The 17,744-nt window shown below is 41.0% G+C and overlaps 1 protein-coding gene across 3 annotated transcripts in view; it reads right to left on the minus strand.

Annotated features, from left to right (window-relative positions):
• The window catches only part of LOC111159951 (transmembrane 7 superfamily member 3), a 34,485-nt gene that overhangs the window by 7,960 nt on the left and 8,781 nt on the right, over window positions 1-17,744 (minus strand). For 2 of the 3 annotated variants that reach the window (XM_022522661.1, XM_022522660.1), the window contains exons 2-7: window positions 15,603-15,757; window positions 14,217-14,367; window positions 11,348-11,468; window positions 10,452-10,623; window positions 6,179-6,356; window positions 1,762-1,848 (exon numbers count right to left, since the gene is read on the minus strand). In XM_022522661.1, coding sequence (XP_022378369.1) covers window positions 1,762-1,848; window positions 6,179-6,356; window positions 10,452-10,623; window positions 11,348-11,468; window positions 14,217-14,367; window positions 15,603-15,757 — 864 coding nt within the window. Of the gene's footprint in view, window positions 1-1,761; window positions 1,849-6,178; window positions 6,357-10,451; window positions 10,624-11,347; window positions 11,469-14,216; window positions 14,368-15,602; window positions 15,758-17,744 lie in introns of those variants that run through there. The other variant, XM_022522662.1, reaches the window with a different exon arrangement.

The raw sequence follows: 17,744 nt of genomic DNA on the forward strand, positions 1-17,744 counted from the left end.
TCAAAGTAAAAAGTGACTTTTGGGAAGCCTGGGTGGCTCACTCTGTTAAGCATCTATGTTCAGCTCAAGTCACGATCCCAGTGTCCTGGAATCGAGTCCTGCATTGGGTTCCTTGTTCAACAGAAAACCTGCTTCTCCCTCTGCCTGCTGCTCCCCCTGCTTGTGCGTGCTCACTCGCTCTCTCTCTCTCTCTCTCTCTGACAAATAAATAAATAAATAATTTTTTTTTTTTTTTTTTAAAGTAACTTCTATACCTTCCTTTAATTCATCCTTTCTTGTCTAGGCTGAATAATTAATCACTGTCTTCATCCATTAAAATACCTAGTAATATCTTCGGGACCTTGCCCAGAGCTAAGCAATTATATTCTTTGTTATAGAATCATTCTATACTTTGAGGAATTAAACATTCTTCAGAATATTTTCTACTCAATCAAGGAGAAAATATAATAATGAAGAAGTTGCATATTTCAATTCATAATTTTTTTTTTTTAAAGTAGGCTCCAGGCCCAGCTTGGAGCCCAACACAGAGCTTGAACTCAAAAAGGTGAGATCAAGATCTGAGCTGAGATCAGGAGTCAGACACTTAACCAAATGAGCCACCCAGGCGACCCCACAATTCATAATTTATTAAAGCAAGTTTAAAAAGTTTGAGATCAGTATTATTTTCACTCTTTCCTTGATGCTCTGTTTTAGTTCTTGTAAGGATTTTTTTTTTTTTTTTAGTGATTGCCAACACTGTTACACAAAGGGCAGCCCCAAAATTCAAATCAATTCAGTGAGCATAATTTATCTAGTAGTCCCCCTCATCACGGTTTCTCTTCTCATGGCTTCAGTTACCCCACCGTCCAGAAGCAGATGATCCTCCTTCTGAGGTTCCAACAGAAGGTCAACAGTAGCCTAACACCATGTCACAATTCTTACCTGCATCTTAGACCTCACTTCATCTCATCGTATGGGCATTTTATCATCTCACAAGTGCAAGACAAAAAGATATTTTGAGAGAGAGGGATCACACCAACCTACCTTTTATTACAGCATCTCGCCATAATTATTCTATTTATTATTAGTTATTGTTAATTTCTTACTGTGCCTAAGTTATAAATTAAATTTTATCATAGGTATGCATGGATAGAAAAAAAATATATATATATATACAGGGTTCAAGTACTGTCCATAATTTCAGGCATCCACTAGGAGACTTGGGAAGTATGCCCCACGGATAAGAGGGGACTACTGTGTCCCACTCCCCAAACGGGTTTCACAGAGAAGATTGTGGAGCTCCTATTTGCAGTCTGAACCTCCCAGAACTAAGGAGACATTTCAATATACATAAACCACAGACCTGCTGCTCGATGTATGTGAAACCACATCAGTCACCACTGTCAAAATCCACACATTCTTACACAAATGTCCTGATTTCCAACCCCAGTTACTTTTAGTCAGCTAGCCGACCTAGCAATTGACGTTCACTGAATAAATCCAGTTTTGTTCCCCTCTTAGTAAGAGGAGGTTATACTCCATTATTAAAAGAAAAAAATTAAAATGCACTAAGTAAAATCTTTACTGAACTAAGTAAACTAAGTAAAATCTTTACTGAACTAAGTAACTAAGTAAAATCTTTACTCAAAAGAACCCAGCCACAAATCTATGAAGACAGCTAGAGATAAGCAGTTGCTTCGCCTCCTTAAAATTCAAATTCCCCAGCAGAATTTAAGCAAAAAAACCCATAAGTCATGTAAACAGCAACTACATCAGTAATACCTGTTTTCCAGAATCTGTGTCCAAAAAAACAAATGAAGAGACCAAGCAGGGCAAAAAGGGTGAAGAACACTTTGGTTGATATTCTTCCTAAAAGTAATAAAAATTTAGTGGGTAATATATCCAAACCTTTTATTTAATTACTAGAACAAAGCTTCATGAAAAAAGCAAAGGGCGCTGACAATAGTATGTACACTTATTTTAATTTATAATATATCATTTACAAATATAAGCATATAAATTATAAACCTACTTTGGAAATACCCTTGCCATCCCTAACAAATTATTTTATATGGGCAATGACCATCAATGCTACTAATATAACAAAAGAGGAACCAGAAAATCTCTGCTTCCTGACAAGATATGCAGCACTAATTTTGACATATTCTTGGGGAATTGTGTGTGCATAAAATAGTTTCATTTCTTCACAAACTGCAAGAAGAAAGGAGGGCAATGGAAAGGACTACGGATTAAAAGACTTAAAAGACACATCAAATAAATACAATGTACAGACGTCATCCAAAACCTGATTCAAATTAAAAAAAAAAACAAAACTGAAAAACCATTGGGATGACTGGGAAAATATAAATATTGGCTGTTAATTTGATGGTATTAGGGAATTGTCTTTGGTATTTTTCACTGAAACTTGCGTCAGTGATTACTGTGCCTATATCACACACACACACACACACACAAGTATGCACATACACACTGAAATTTTGTGAACAAAATGATGGCCACAGATTTGCTATTAAAAAAAAAATCCAGTAATAAAGGAGGGCTAGGAGGCCAAGACCCAGGTGGGTATATAGCTGAAATCAAAACCATGAATCAAAATCATTAATGCTGAAAAATTAGTATATGAAGGTTCTTTGAAGTTCTTCATCATAAAAATCTTAACTGAAACTTACATTAAAATAAAAAAACATGTACTACACCATAAGTCACACATGAATAAATCATTGCCCATATTCATTACACATATTGCTTCTGAAAAAAATGTAACATTATAACTAACAATAAAGCACAATATACCTCATGATGCCAACTAATCCTAAATCTCATGGCCCTTAATAGGCACCAACTCAAATATAAATAACGTAAACCAAAAGATACAGCTTACCAAAGAGAAAAATACACTAAATTCACCATCATGCCTCCTTTGAGATAAACACAAGAAAATAATCCCTGAACTAAAAACAAAAACAAAACACCTATACAATCTCATGTGAAAAATGTTACAATGTTACCACAGATCAAAACACATAAAACATCTAAGAGTGCTCAGATAGAGATACCAGGAAGACCTATATTTAAATAAGAAACACAAGGCAGAAGACCAGAATTTGCAGGACATGATACATACCCACGCAGCAGCTTTTCTGAGAACAAAGCACCCAAAAGAAAGACGAAACAAAAGGTAAGACGCCACATTCTGCTTATTTCAGAACTGTGGCTGATTGTTGTTCTATGATTTAATCTTTATACCACAAGCATGGAGTCTGCTGGGATAGTTTTTTTTCTAATGAAAATCTAGTGGCAGTTTCCAGCAAGTACAATCATCAAGGTTAGCAAGATCTTCCAACCCAATAAAAACAGAAACACAGTTAGCTTGCTTCCATGATATCAGACAACAAGGAAGAACTAAATGGAAACCCCAATCACAGAACCAGGAAAGGACAGGAAAAAATGATACAGGAAAAACCAGACGGCAGAAGGTTTCATAAGAAGTAGACTCTAGGGGCGCCCGGGTGGCTCAGTGGGTTAAAGCCTCTGCCTTCGGCTCAGGTCATGATCTCAGGTCCTGGGATGGAGCCTGCTTCCTCCTCTCTCTCTGCCTGCCTCTTTGCCTACTTGTGATCTCTCTCTGTCAAATAAATAAATAAAAAATCTTTAAAAAAAAAAAAAGAAGAAGAAGTAGACTCTAGAGACAATGCTCAAGACAAAAGGGGCACTTTGGGGGGCAATGAAGACAAAGGGGTGAATGGTCTGGAAGGACAGAAGACAGTCCTAGTAGTCTTTAATCATCACAGTATCACCTAGGTTATGATACGTAGGGCCAAGGTTTTAATTAAAAGGCAATGTGGATACCTCCTCCCTACTCCAACCTCAGGAAAAATGTCCTCATACACATCAAGCTTGAAAATGAAAGCAACAATAGGACCAACATCACCAGGAATAGTCAACTCTAGGTTGAAGGAATAGGATCAGAGCTCCCTTTTTCCTCAGCTAACACAAAGAGATGGAAACCCAGGGGAGAGGGGCTTTCAGATTGGGGGAGGCTCTGGTGCAGAAGGGCTCAAGGGAAGGGGCCTAGAGGAACCTAGGTTAAGTCTACCAGCGAAAAATGCAGAATATATAACTGCCTGGGTTTCCTACATTGTAACTCTCCAGGATCCTGAGCATGGCAATGGAAGACAGATGGGATACAGCTCTACTGGAGAAGAAGGAAGCCTTGTCCCCGAACACAATGGACTTTATTCTTTAGAGCAAAACTCCTGGCAAGTGCTATCTGGACTCTTCTCCAATTTCCTTCCTCTTACTTGTTCTTGAACATACTCCAGGAAGGCTTATCCCAGCACTCCCTTGAACACCCCTAACTGTGGAGGCCGAGAAAAATTAAGGCCATCCCACCTCAGGTTTAGCCTTAGCATAAGTACAGCCATCTCAGACCCCTGTGCCCAAGGGCTGAACTTTCCCCTACTTTACTTTAGTTCCAGGAAGCCCCACCCTGCTTTGGTTCCAGAAACCCCCACCCAGCTTTAGTAAATTTTCTCTCCTCCCCCCCAGCCCCTTATAACGACCCATAAATACCCCTGCCTTAACTAAGCTTGGGGTCCAAGTCCCTACTCCGCTATGCGGGGTATACTTGGGCCCAAGCTTAAGCTCGTCAAATAAACCCTCATGTGATTCCATCGGTGCTTGGCTCCTTGGTGGTCTCTCCAACACGAAAACTCGGGCATAACACTAACCAAATATTCAAGGTTATCACCACGAGTCATGGGAGAAATAGATATCTGATGCCTCCTAAGAAGGTTACAATATCATTTTTTTGTATTCCCACCAAAAATGCATAATGTGAATTTAATCGTGAGGAAACATCAGACATACCCAAACTGGAGGATGTTCTAAAAAGTCAGCCTGTACTCCTCAAAAAGGTCAAGGTCTTAAAAGACAAAACCAGACTGAGGAATTGTTCCAGATTACAGAACACTAAAGAGACATGTCAGTTAAATGTAACACGTGACATTTTTTTTTTTATAAAGGACATCAGAGGAATGACTAGTGAAATTCAGTGACGTCTATAGGTTAAATAATAGTATTGCATCAAAGTTAATTCTGTGAATGTGATCATTTTTACTATGGTTACATAAGAAAAAAATAGAAATATTTAAGGGAAAAATGTCTATGTCTGCAACTTACTCTCAAGTGGCTCAGAGAAAGAGTAGTATCTGTGCACATACATACGGAGAGCATGCACACTAGCTCACTACAAAGAAGAAAAAGCAAATAGCATAACATGTTCACATTTGAGGAATATGAGTAAAGATAATGCAGAAATTCATCGTGTTTTTGCATCATTTCTGTGAAACTATTTCAGAATAAAATGTTAAACACACACACAGAATGATCTCGCCACAGCTCCACTACCACCATCCTATCCAAACCACTGTCCTATGAAACCACTGTCCTCTCTCACCGGAAATTACCAGATAGTCTGATCCACCTCTGTTCCTCTTCTTGCCCCTGACTTTTCTCAGAAAAGCAGCCCAGTGATCCCATCAAAACACGAGCCAGATCACCGCACTCTCTGCTTCAACCCTCCCTCCCTTTCCACTTCACTCTGAATAGAAGCTTCCGCCCACACCGAGACCTAGCAGGCTGCACCTCTCCCCCTCCTCCAGCGTCCCTTCTCCCTGCAGGTTCCTCAAACACACTACAAGGCTCCCTGCTGAGGGCCTTTGTTCCCTCTGCCAGCACTACTGCCCAGAGGCGTGCAGGCCTCCCCGCTGTGCCTCCCGTCTCCACCCAAAGGTTAGCTTTTCCACCTGGACCTCCCTGGTCGTGGCTCTCAAACTTCCTCCCTCACTGTCATTTGCTATTACCCACCTTTCCTACTTCATGCTTGCTTCTTAGCACTCAGCAGTTTCTCACATGATGAATATTTTACAAATTTGTCTGTCTCATCGCCCCTCCTAAAACATAAGTTCCGGGACGGCAAGTATTTTGTCTGTTTCCTCCACCGCTATATCCCTGTGCCTAAAACAGAGAGTGGAACAACAGAGGGGCTCAAAAGGCCTTTGCTGAATGAATGAAGACCAGACAAAAGCATTTTTTAATCTTCTTAAGTTCTGGATTGGTTGACCTCGATCTGCAAAGCCAAAGAAGAAATTTTCGAAGTTTAAATCCACATACTCACCAAGGGAAGAACAATTACCCTCCTTGGCCTCAAAGTGGCAAGCGTACGTGTGAACAGGAACATACGCGGCAGATGTATTGAGAAGTGGATCCCGAACAATGACATTATAAATGACACCTTGTCCTCGGAGAGAGGAAAAGGAAACACTTGGCTTATCATTAGCTGTTAGGGTAACCACCTGAAGCCAAAAATAATGTGTGATTAGTGTTCAGATTTTTTTTTTTTTTTTAAGATTTTATTTATTTATCTGACAGACAGAGACCACAAGTAGACAGAGAGGCAGGCAGAGGGAGAGAGAGGAGAAAGCAGGCTCTCCGCTCCAGAGAGCCCGATGCGGGGCTCGATCCCAGGACCCCGGGATCATGACCCGAGCCGAAGGCAGAGGCTCCAACCCACTGAGCCACCCAGGCGCCCCCGAGTGTTCAGATTTTTTTTAAAAAGCTATTCTATTATAATCCCACCTATAGGTGATATTATATTATAATTCTTGTTTAAAATATATACCAACCCAGTTAGCTCTCTCAAACAACTGTCCTACACAGTTATAGTTATATGTGCTAATATAAGTAAGTTCTTATACAAAATGCTTCTGAAGTTTTTGCACAGCATCAAATGGTAACAATGTAAGTAAAATATGATATAAAGTATAAACACTAATCAGGACAAAATTTTTAAAAAATTCCTGTCGTCTACTAGACTGTAAACAACACAACAGCAAGAACTGCATTTATCTTGCTCCCTAGTCCTTCTTTCCTCAGTTCTTAGCACAATGCTTGGCACAGAGTAAGTGTTCAACAAATGTTAGCCATTACTACTAGCTACAGAATTGCCAACAGACAAGTGTTTATTAACATCTTGTGGAGTGGACCCAGCTATCTTTGTTTAACAAACTCTGCAATAAGAAAACATTCCATGCAAGTTGTTATGCAGTGGTCCTTCACTTCAAAACTTCCATTTTAGGGGCACCTGGGTGGCTCAGTTGGTTAGGCGACTGCCCTCAGCTCAGGTCACGATCCTGGAGTCCTGGGATAGAGTCCCACATCGGGCTCCCAGCTCCATGGGGAGTCTGCTTCTCCCCTCTGACCTTCTTCCCTCTCATGCTCTCTCTCACTCTCTCTCTCAAATAAAAATAAATTAAAAAAACAAAAACAAAAAAACCTTCCATTTTAAAGGTTGTTTTTAGGAAGGTAATATATGTAATAGAAGAAATATGCCCCTACAATGTCTTTCATAGCTTTTTTCCCCCTTAACCAAAATCCAACCATTTCATGCATGCTGTTTACCTCCAATATCTAGGAAAGTCCTTCCCATCACTCTCTCCCACCCACCCAATGATTCTTTTTTTTTCTAAGATTTTATCTATTTATTTGACAGAAAGAGATCACAAGTAGGCAGAGAGGCAGGCAGAGAGAAGGGGGAAGCAGGTTCTCTGTTCAGCTCCCCGCTGAACAGAGAACATGATGTGGAGCTTGATCCCAGGACCTGATCATGACCTGAGCCAAAGGCAAAGGTTTTAACTCAATGAGCCACTCAGGTGCCCTACCAATGATTCTTAAAGAGAATAAGAGCAGTTGTCTTTTTCTGTTTGCTTTTTTATTGTGGGGCGGAGAGGGAGAGAAGAATGTTAAGTAGGCTCCATGCCCAGTGCAGAGCCCAAAATAGGGCTCAATCTCATGACCCTGAGATCATGACCTGAGTTGAAATCAAGAGTCAGCTGTTTAACCTGCTGAGCCACCTAGGCACCCCCAGAGCACCTATCTTACAGGGGCACCTGGCTGGCTCAGTTGGTAAAGCCTGTGATTCTAGATCTCATGGTTGTAAGTTCAAGCCACAGGTTGGGTAAAGAAATTACTTAAAAATAAAATCTTAAAGGGCGCCTAGGCGGTGCGGTTCAGCCTTCAACTCCTGGTTCCAGCTCAGGCTGTGATCTCAGGGTTGTGAAACTGAGCCCCTCGATGGCCTTCACACTCAGTGCTGGAGCTGCTTAAGAGCCTCTCTGGCCTCTCCTCTGCCCCTTAGCCCCCACTGCCTGCTCACGCTCTCTCATAAAATAAAAATAAAATCTTAAAAAAAAAAAAAAGAGCAGTTGTCTTATAGAACATTCCACAGTCTGGATATGCTCAAGGTGTCCAACTTATTCTTTTTTTTTTTTTTTAAGATTTTATTTATTTATTTGACAGACAGAGATCACAAGTAGGCAGAGAGACAGGCAGGGAGAGAGGAGGAAGCAGGCTCGCTGCTGAGCAGAGAGCCCAATGCGGGGCTCGATCCCAGGACCCTGGGATCCTATAAACAGCAACTCCAGTGGATTGAATTCAGGTTAAACATGTTTTGCTAGAACATTTCACAGGTGAGCGTGACGATGTCAGATGGAGTCATGAGCACAATAGGCCAGCTACCACTATCAGTGAACCCCACGGACCATACAGATAAGACCAAGACCATCAAATCATTCCACTCCAAAAGTTAAGTTTTTCCTTTGCAAATAGAATTAATCTGAGCATGCTGAGACTATCCTGTTCCCCAGCAGTCGTTCACCTGCTGATCCTTGCCTGACTTATTTCACTGAGGGTGGAATATGGTGATTTTCTCATCCTATTATTCCTTCTACATCTACTGGCTGGCACTCTTTCATGAAAAGCCTTCTCTCATCCAGGAGGATGAATTACAGGGCCTGTTTTGAAAACACAGCATAAATTCCTCCCCTGTATCAATTTCCAGAGTAACTTGGTACAGGAGTCTCCTCCAATGTTGGCAAGTGACGAGTTTTCTTTTTCTCTTTTTTTCCCCTCTTTTGTTAGTATTTGTATGGACTTATTTTTATTTATTCAAAACTTACAACCAATCATTACTCTTTTTGATGACTGAACTGCCCCAAAGTTGGTCAGGGCAAGCCTCTTTAAACAGGTTCTGACTCTTTTCAACATGCCCTCATTAGTCAACGAGGGTTTCCCTCAACTCTGGCATACAAAATTCTAACTCTTTGCTGAAAGTTAAAAAGTATATGAATTCTTACATTCTTCATGAGAATAAAATAAAATGATCTTCAAAATTTTCTATGTAAAAAGGCAACCGGTAAACTTGTCCAAAAGAGCTTCCAAATTTGTGAATAAGCACAATGAGTTTTCTTGGGTAAGGCTCCTTCTTAGCATATGACCATGACATCCTAGGTGACAAGACGACAAAATGAGATCTTGCTCTGCAACAGACTGAGGGCCTAGGCTAATCACATAGGCCACTGCTTCCTATAAAATCTGGTAACCTATCAACCTTCTAGAAGAATCAGAGCAGTCTAGAAAAACTCTACCCATAAACCATTAGACCGAAGGATGAACTTCTATATTATTAGACTGCTATCACGTACTTTTTAAGACATAAATCCTGCCCTCCACAAAAATCATCTATAGCATGAATCTCAAATTTTAGTATGTATAGGAATCACCTGAGGCCCTCAAAATGCAACTTCTGATTCAGCAGGTTGGGGTGGAGCCAAAGAGTCTACAATTCTAATAAACTCCCAGGTGGTGCCAATGCTGCTGGCCCATACCCCACACTTGGTATTCCAAGAATTTACAGGGCTTCCAAAGGTCAGAGAAAACTTCTGCTTCAAGTTAGAGACTTCTGAGTTTGGGTTTAAATATTAATGTCAGGGGCTCCTGGGTGGCTCAGTGGGTTAAGCAGCTGACTATTGGTTTTGGCTCAGGTCCTGATCTCGAGGTCATGAGATCGAGCCCCACATGGGGCTTTGCACTCAGGACGAAGTCTGGGGTCCCTCTCCCTCCCCTTCTGCCCCTCTACCCATCTCCTCTCTCCACATGCACATCCACACTGTCTCTACCTAAAATAAATAAAAACAAAAATCTTTTAAATAAATAAGTAAATATTAATGACAATGTGCATATCCTGAAACAGTTTCTCCTTGTTTTTTAAAAGACACTATAACTTTTATACTTGCCAAAAGTTTTTATCTAATAGTTATGGGAGTACAAAGAAAAATCACTTCCATCTGTAGCTGAAGATTACCAGGTCATGTATGTGACAGCAATTAAAACATAATTTACATGCACCTCCTCAAAAGCCAACATTACTTGGGGATATCACTAGCATAGTGATATCGTAACAGATATGATAACAGAATGAAAGAGAATAAAGTGAGAACCCCAGAAAGACCAAGGAAACAGTAAAGAAAGAAGCTCCTGGTAGCTTCTCCCTTTCTCGACTCTGACAATAGTGCCACAGCCTTGGCCACACAAACGATAAGAACCAGATTTACCTTGATTGCACTGGCCTTCACCTGAGGCACCTCGGCCATCCTCTGCAGATGCTTTAGCAAACCCTCCTGGCTGAGGTCATTCTCGGGCAGAAAATACTGATAGACATCATACAGCAACCTCCACCTAGAGTCCCGGCCTGTCCCAATGTCACACGGCAGAGGATTTGTGCCTCTAAAGTCAACCAACAAAACTGAACATCAATCTCTTGTGGTGCATGTCCCATCTATAAAAGGAACCAAAAGCTCAAATTTCAAACTTCTGCACTGATTCCAATTTTGACATTATGAAGAAAAGGAACCTACTGAGGGGCAGTATGGTGAAATAACCGCATGTTAATGTTAGGCCCGGAGGGACATGCCAGCTTTGCCATTTGTTAGCTGTGTGGATATGAGCATGTCACTTAATCCCAATGACCCTTAGGCGCCACTCGGTAAAAGAACCACCACCCCTTCTTAAGAAAACTGTCAGGATTCAGTGACCAAGAACACTACGGATGATACACAGACAGCATTCAAGTGTTACTCAATGTTAGCTACCATTACTATTAAAGTAGAAACTAAGGCAGAGTTTTAATTAAAATAACAAAATCCTAAAAAAAATATAGGGTGTTTCATGGTTTCAGAATGCTTTCTATATTCAAAACTCCACAGAAACTAAATGTACTTCTAAGCTCACAACAGAAACTCAACATCTAGCTCTAAGGATGGAGGGAGACAATATTAATTGTAAGTGACAGATCAACTATTACTTACAATGCTGAAATTACCTCCGTTCCAAAAAAAATTAAACCATTTCCGTAAAGAGAACCATGGATTTGGAGAGTTCACTGAATCAACACAACAGCTACTCATGGATGTCCTAAAAGCAGTTTTAGGAGATAGGAAGATAGACATACCTTGCATAGCCTAGGTTTGCTGGGGCAAATTTAATAGTTGTTTCAAAGAAATTATATTCCAAGTAAATGTTGGGATCAATATCTAAATCAAACTCCAAATTACAGCCTCCAGGGACAGGATCTGTATGAAAAATAAGGAAGTTACTCAACACAGAATCCTTCTACATTCAAGTCGTACTCAGAAAAACAGAACTCTACTCTTGTAAGAACTTTCCATTTAGAAGTTAAATATAATAGAGCTTCTGGTCTTGTAACTACCTCACGAACTGAGGTTAAAGAGGGAAAACTTAACTGAGGTTGAGGGCTCTGGAACAGAGGTCAGCAAGCCTTTCTGTACAGGATAAGATGGTGAATATTTTAGGCTTCACACACCAGATGGTTTCTGTGGCAACCACTCAGCCTTGCCCTTGAGGCACGAAAGCAGCCACAGGCAAAATGTAAGCAAAGGAATGTGGCTGTTTCTAGTAAAATTTTATGTACAAAACAGGCAGAGGCTGGATTTGGCGTATGGTCTGTGTTTGTCAACCCTGCTCTAGAGTTGAAAAGGTCTGGAGACAGACATTCTTAAGCTGGTATCCAAAAATGGGCTTTAGAGGTCCCATGAACACCTTGAAATTGTATGCCAAAGGTTGAATGCATGCATTTCTTTTTTTTTTTTTTTTAAAGATTTTATTTATTTATTTGACAGACAGAGATCACAAGTAGGCAGAGAGGCAGGCAGAGAGAGAGGAGGAAGCAGGCTCCCCGCTGAGCAGAGAGCCCCAGGCGGGGCTCGACACCAGAAACCTGGGACCATGACCCAAGCCAAAGGCAGAGGCCTTAACCCACTGAGCCACCCCGGCACCCCGAATGCATGCATTTCTTAAGGTGAGAGGTTTTTATTAGATTTTGGGGGGTCTGTGATCCCATAAAAAGAGCTTAAGAACCCAGGGACAGAAGGGAAAAAACAGTGCCAAAGAGAAAAGGAACTCCACTGGCAGTAAAGAAAGGGGTGTCTACTTTTCACATGCTCCTTTAAACTGTTAGAAAGATGGCATCATCCTCAGTGTTAGAGGAGTCTTTGTGCACATAAAAGAGTAAAAATAAAAAAGACCTCAAAAGACTCCCAAGACCATGTACTGGAATAGCATTTGGATATTTAATACAAATTTTAGGTACTTCATCCTCTTAATAATGTGGTTAAAACAGCTCTTCTTTTCTTATTAGTCATTCTATTCATGACCTTAAGCATGACAAAACTTAGAGAAGTCACTTAACATGCGTTCAATTCTATGCAAACAACTGTCTAGGTAGACCCAAGTGGAAAGGTTAAGATAAGACCGATCTTATCTGGTAAACCAATTTAAAGATCTTCAAGATCTCAACTTCATACACTCATGCAATCATTCCCACAGTTGGGTCCTGGTTTCCATCAATTGTTGGAATTCTGGTGGTGGATGCCCCCTGGCCAGATCTGGAATAGAGAAACCCAACTTGCATATCTGTCTCAATGCTGCTCTTCTTCCACAATCTCCTTTTCCTGCATTTACAAATCTTTACCACACCCGAGAAAATGATATGGATTACAATGGAAGCTCTACTCTAATTCTTCTTTGTACACTATCCTTGCTGAAAACCCAAAAGTCTGTGGTTTTCTACCAGGTCATTACCTTTTGCTCCCTAGAACACTGTGTAAGAGTAGTCTAAATATCCTCAGTTCATTTTACTCCTCAATCACCGTAATCAAGTTTTCATCCCCACTGTGCCACTAAAATGACTCTCCCTAAAGGCCATCCTTCACTGCACTATCACATGGACACTTTCAGTCACTTCCCTTGACCTCTCTACAACATACTATTTACACTCCTTACTTAAAGCAGAACCTCTGGGCTCTTCTCTTACCTGCCTGACTCCTCCTTAGTCTTATGCTAATTCCTCAGCAGTTAGCATCGCCCAGAAACAGTGCCTGACATGTGGTAGGCGCTATGAAAGTATCCGCTGTTGTGTTTTTCCCCCTAAATCTCTGAGTACACGCCTGGACAATCTTACTCGCTGCATGGCTTTTACTCAGAACCTTGCAGGTGGATATCTAACCTCAGGTCTCCACTCCATGCCCTGAAACTCCCTACTACACATTTCCACCCAGATGTCCTACAGCATCTCAGATTCCTTGTGTCCTAAACCAAAGTCACCGTCTTTCCCACCCGGATTGCATAAACTGCCCAGCACAACTCTCTCTCAACCCTATTTTGCATCACTATCTCCTCGCACCCAAATGGGAAGCCTATGCTCTTCCCTTTTATATCCATAACCACTGGTCACTGTGTCTCATCAGTGCTACCCTCCATTTTCTCACTCTGAGCCCTTAAAGATGAGCTGAGTCCTGACCCTGCTATGCCTGCTCCACACCACTCCCCACACCGCTTCCAGAGTTAACTTTCTGACAGAGGAAATGCATATCATTCCTCTGCTTCAAAATTCTTTGTGCTCCTTCAGAATAGAATACAAACCTCAAATTACATACAAGGCCCTTCACACTCGAGGCTTCAGCCACACCCCCCATTCTGCCATTCTTCAAATACTCTCAGTTCTTCTACCATGCCTTCTTCTGCCTGCTAAAGTGTTCAGGACTGTGTCTTGCCTTTGTTCCTGCTTCTCCAAGGCCTCCTTAAATTTTGGGGGTGGGGGTTAATGACTGCATTCTCCAACACCCCTACCTGGGCTTTCAATCACCATGCAATTCTTTGGCTCCCTTGCTGTTAAAAATCTTTGATTCAATATACTCTACTTGCAATCAATACTTTTACAAGGATTATAGTTTCCCTTAAGTTTTCATGAATAAGTTTCACATTCTGGAGAGTCAACAGGGAGTCGAAGATAGAAAGGTTACCTCTTTCTGAATAGGAGAGTGGGATGGCCACGTTTTGGACAGGCTCAGCATCTAAAGTCTCCAAGTGCCAAGTGCACATACTCTGCTCTGGTCTAAGAATGAAAACCAGTCCTTTGTCAGTGCCTGTTCCTGAGGTATTATGAAGGATAGTCTGCAATAAGGTAGAAGAGAGTCATTGTGAATAGGGAGTTGAGCAAAATATTTCAACTCTAGGCTGGATTTCGTCTGTATGTCCTATTTCAAACCTTCTCAAAACAAGAAGGAAGAAACACAGACCTTCCTTATAAAGGATTCATCTCTACACGCAGATGCTCACACATATGCACAAAGAACTATTTAAATACATGATCTTTGACAGGAATAGGAGATGCACAGTTTAATTCCCAAGTTTTCCAATTCCCCAAATTAAGATTCACTATGTTAAGTACTAAGACCACAGTCAAATGACAACACTGAAACAATTCAGTAAAGAATTTGGTGTCCTTTATTCAAGGAAAAACAACCCACAGATCAGGGTAGATTAGTGCCTTAGAAGCAGTGAAGAAGCAACTGAGGGATCTGGGGCAACAGTGAGTTGTACGGTGTTAGAAAAAGCGAAACAGAAATGGGACATAATTGGCTAGGAGGTCAGGAATTTCCTTATAAGGAAGGAGAGCAGGTCCTATTCTCTACGGTAAGGTGAAGGAGCTAGAGCAGAGTTGGAGGATGGTGACTGTCATGTTAGGTTTCCCGGACAGGTGTTTCCCGGAAAGTACAAGCTGACTCAGGTTTAGATTTGTGACATGGAGCAGGCCACTGAGGCAGACTCCATCTTGTATATACATATACATATACATATACAAATTAACTTTATCATTATGAAAACAAAAACATGAGCCCCACCCCTAAAGAATTCACGTTCTGGAAAGTTTCTTTAAAAAACTGAGCTATAACTGTCATATTATATAAATTTATTATATAATATAAATATATACATATTTATATATTTAAACTCCATAAACACTACATGGCTGAACGAGGATGGAAACCCACTAAAACTTATGCAGCGGTAAAAATCATTAAAGATCCAGAAAAGAAAGTAAAAATGGTGAGAAATCACAAGAAAAGCTTAATTGCGACCAGGAGACATCTGGTAAAGACCATCCTACTCCGAAACATGGCACTTGCACACCCCCTCTTTAAGTCAGAGGTCACCATATTCAAGAGGCCTGATATGCACACCTCTTAGCCAGTCTAAACCACTAACTTGACAGGCTCCAATCTTGATTTTTTTCTTTTAAGGACATAAAGTCACACATAAAGAGGCATCAAATTCTCATGTTTCTACTAAATACAAGACCCCAAAATTTGGAAATGGTGTTTAAAGAAATAACTCTCCGTACTTACCTTAGTAAAAGAAATTGTTGTATTCTGATACTGTGAGTGTATCTGGAAAATAAGGAAAGATGCATTGCTGGAAATATGACGCAAAATGGCATCCTCTGGGGAGGGTCTGTTGAGCTTGAAGTATCTAAACTTCCCTACAGAAAATTCTAGAAGACCTGCCATGGGAGAAACGTTTCATTGTAACATTTATACCTGTAATATCAACTTGTAGAAATCACAAACATAAGCATACATGCATTCCTAATTTAATCCTGAGAAAAACCTGGGGAGATAATTATTGCTGCCCCTATTTTACTGATGAGGACAGTTAAGCTTAAGAAGGGGAAGCAGCTACTCAATTGTGTAACTGAGCACTAAAGTGTAAGATAGGTGCTTTGAAAGATTCGAACAAAAGAGTACTCAGGGGGCGCCTGGGTGGCTCAGTGGGTTAAAGCCTCTGCCTTCGGCTCAGGTCATGATTCCAGAATCCTGGGATCGAGCCCCACATCGGGCTCTCTGCTCAGCAGGGAGTCTGCTTCCTCCTCTCTCTCTGCCTGCCTCTCTGCCTACTTGTGATCTCTCTCTGTCAAGTAAGTAAATAAAATCTTTAAAAAAAAAAAAAAAAAGAGTACTCAGGATGCCTTAGATGCCCAGTGCCCAGAGCCAGAACATTCCCCGTTGTAAGCAGCCTTAACAATTCCAGTCAAAACAGAGCCCCAGGCAGTGCCTGGCTGGCTCAGTCAGTAAAGCATGTGACTCCTGGTCTCATGGTCATGAGTTCAAGCCCCGCATGGTATAGAGCTTATTTTGAGGCACGTGGGTGGCTCAGTTGTTAAACCTCTGCCTTCAGTTCAGGTATAATCCCAGAGTCCTGGGATTGAGCCCCGCATCGGGCTCTCTGCTCGGCAGGAAGCCTGCTTCTCCCTTCTCCCTCTCCCACTACTTGAGTTCCTCCTCTTGCTTTGTATCTCTCTGTTAAATAAATAAAATCTTTAAAACAAATTTTTTTAATTAAACAAAAAACAAAACAGGGTGCCTGGGTGGCTCAATGGGGTAAGCATCTGCCTTGCTCAGGTCCTGCTGCCCCGCCTCCCCCTTGTAACTGCACACGCTTTCTCTCTCTCTCTCAAATAAATAAAACCTTTAAAAGCAAAAACAGAGCCCATGAATTTAAGGGTTTAACAACCCTAAGAAAGCACTAACAATTATGAATACACTGATATTAAAAACAGAACCTGATCTAGTGAATTCTGAAGTCAGCTCAGCCCAGAGGGATATAGAGGGCTTCAATTTTATCCCACCAGTTATGAGCTGTGTGATCTTAGGCAGGTTACTTAATCCCCTTAAAGCTCAATTTCTTCATCTGTCAAATGGGTCTGTTATTACCTAGCTTGCAAAGGAAGGTGCCATCAACACTGACAAAAAATGTCTGAGTGCCTACACCAGATACTTCACATGCAACCTGAACCCTGGGCATGCTGGAAAAAAGGAGCTTTTGGTTCAAGAATCAAGTTCAGAGTCCACACGAGTTTTACAACACCTCATCTAAGCCTTTGTCATCTGTCTGCTTGCCTCCCTTTGTGTTTCACTCATCCACGCACTGTCTTTCTCCCACCTGCACCCCAGTTCTTTCTTTCATCAACCCAATTCTCAAACAATCCACTAAATAGGTTGCTTTTATGTGTGTGATCCTGGATGCCCGTCCCATCCTCTACCCTCTAGTTGGCATCTTTCTGCAGAAATAACAGAGGAGCTCCCACATAATACATAAGCAGTCCTTGGGGTGGGGGGGGGGCAGATTTTAAGTCTAAAAATAGAAAAAAAAAAGATTTAAATTTAATAAAATGAAACAGTTGACAATAGATTGTAAGTTCCACTGTGGAACTATCATTTTATTTTGGAAGGAAATTAGAGTCAGTGGGTGGTAAAGGAAAATACTCCAGACATTAAACTTCAAACTCATTCTTATGTATTATTTCCCAAACAGGCTAATTTCCAACACTTTTTTTTTTTTTTAAACACAAATACTCCATCTGGATGATTTAAAAAAGACTATCAACAATGGTTAACCAAGAAGTGGAACAGAATAAATAATAAAGCTAGTCTGAGATCAAAGTTTACTCTGCCTCAATTCCCCAAACTTCATGATGCCATTATATTACC

This window comes from Enhydra lutris, unplaced genomic scaffold (assembly GCF_002288905.1).
Source record: "Enhydra lutris kenyoni isolate GAN:26980312 unplaced genomic scaffold, ASM228890v2 scaffoldscaffold72, whole genome shotgun sequence".
NCBI lineage: Eukaryota > Metazoa > Chordata > Mammalia > Carnivora > Mustelidae > Enhydra > Enhydra lutris.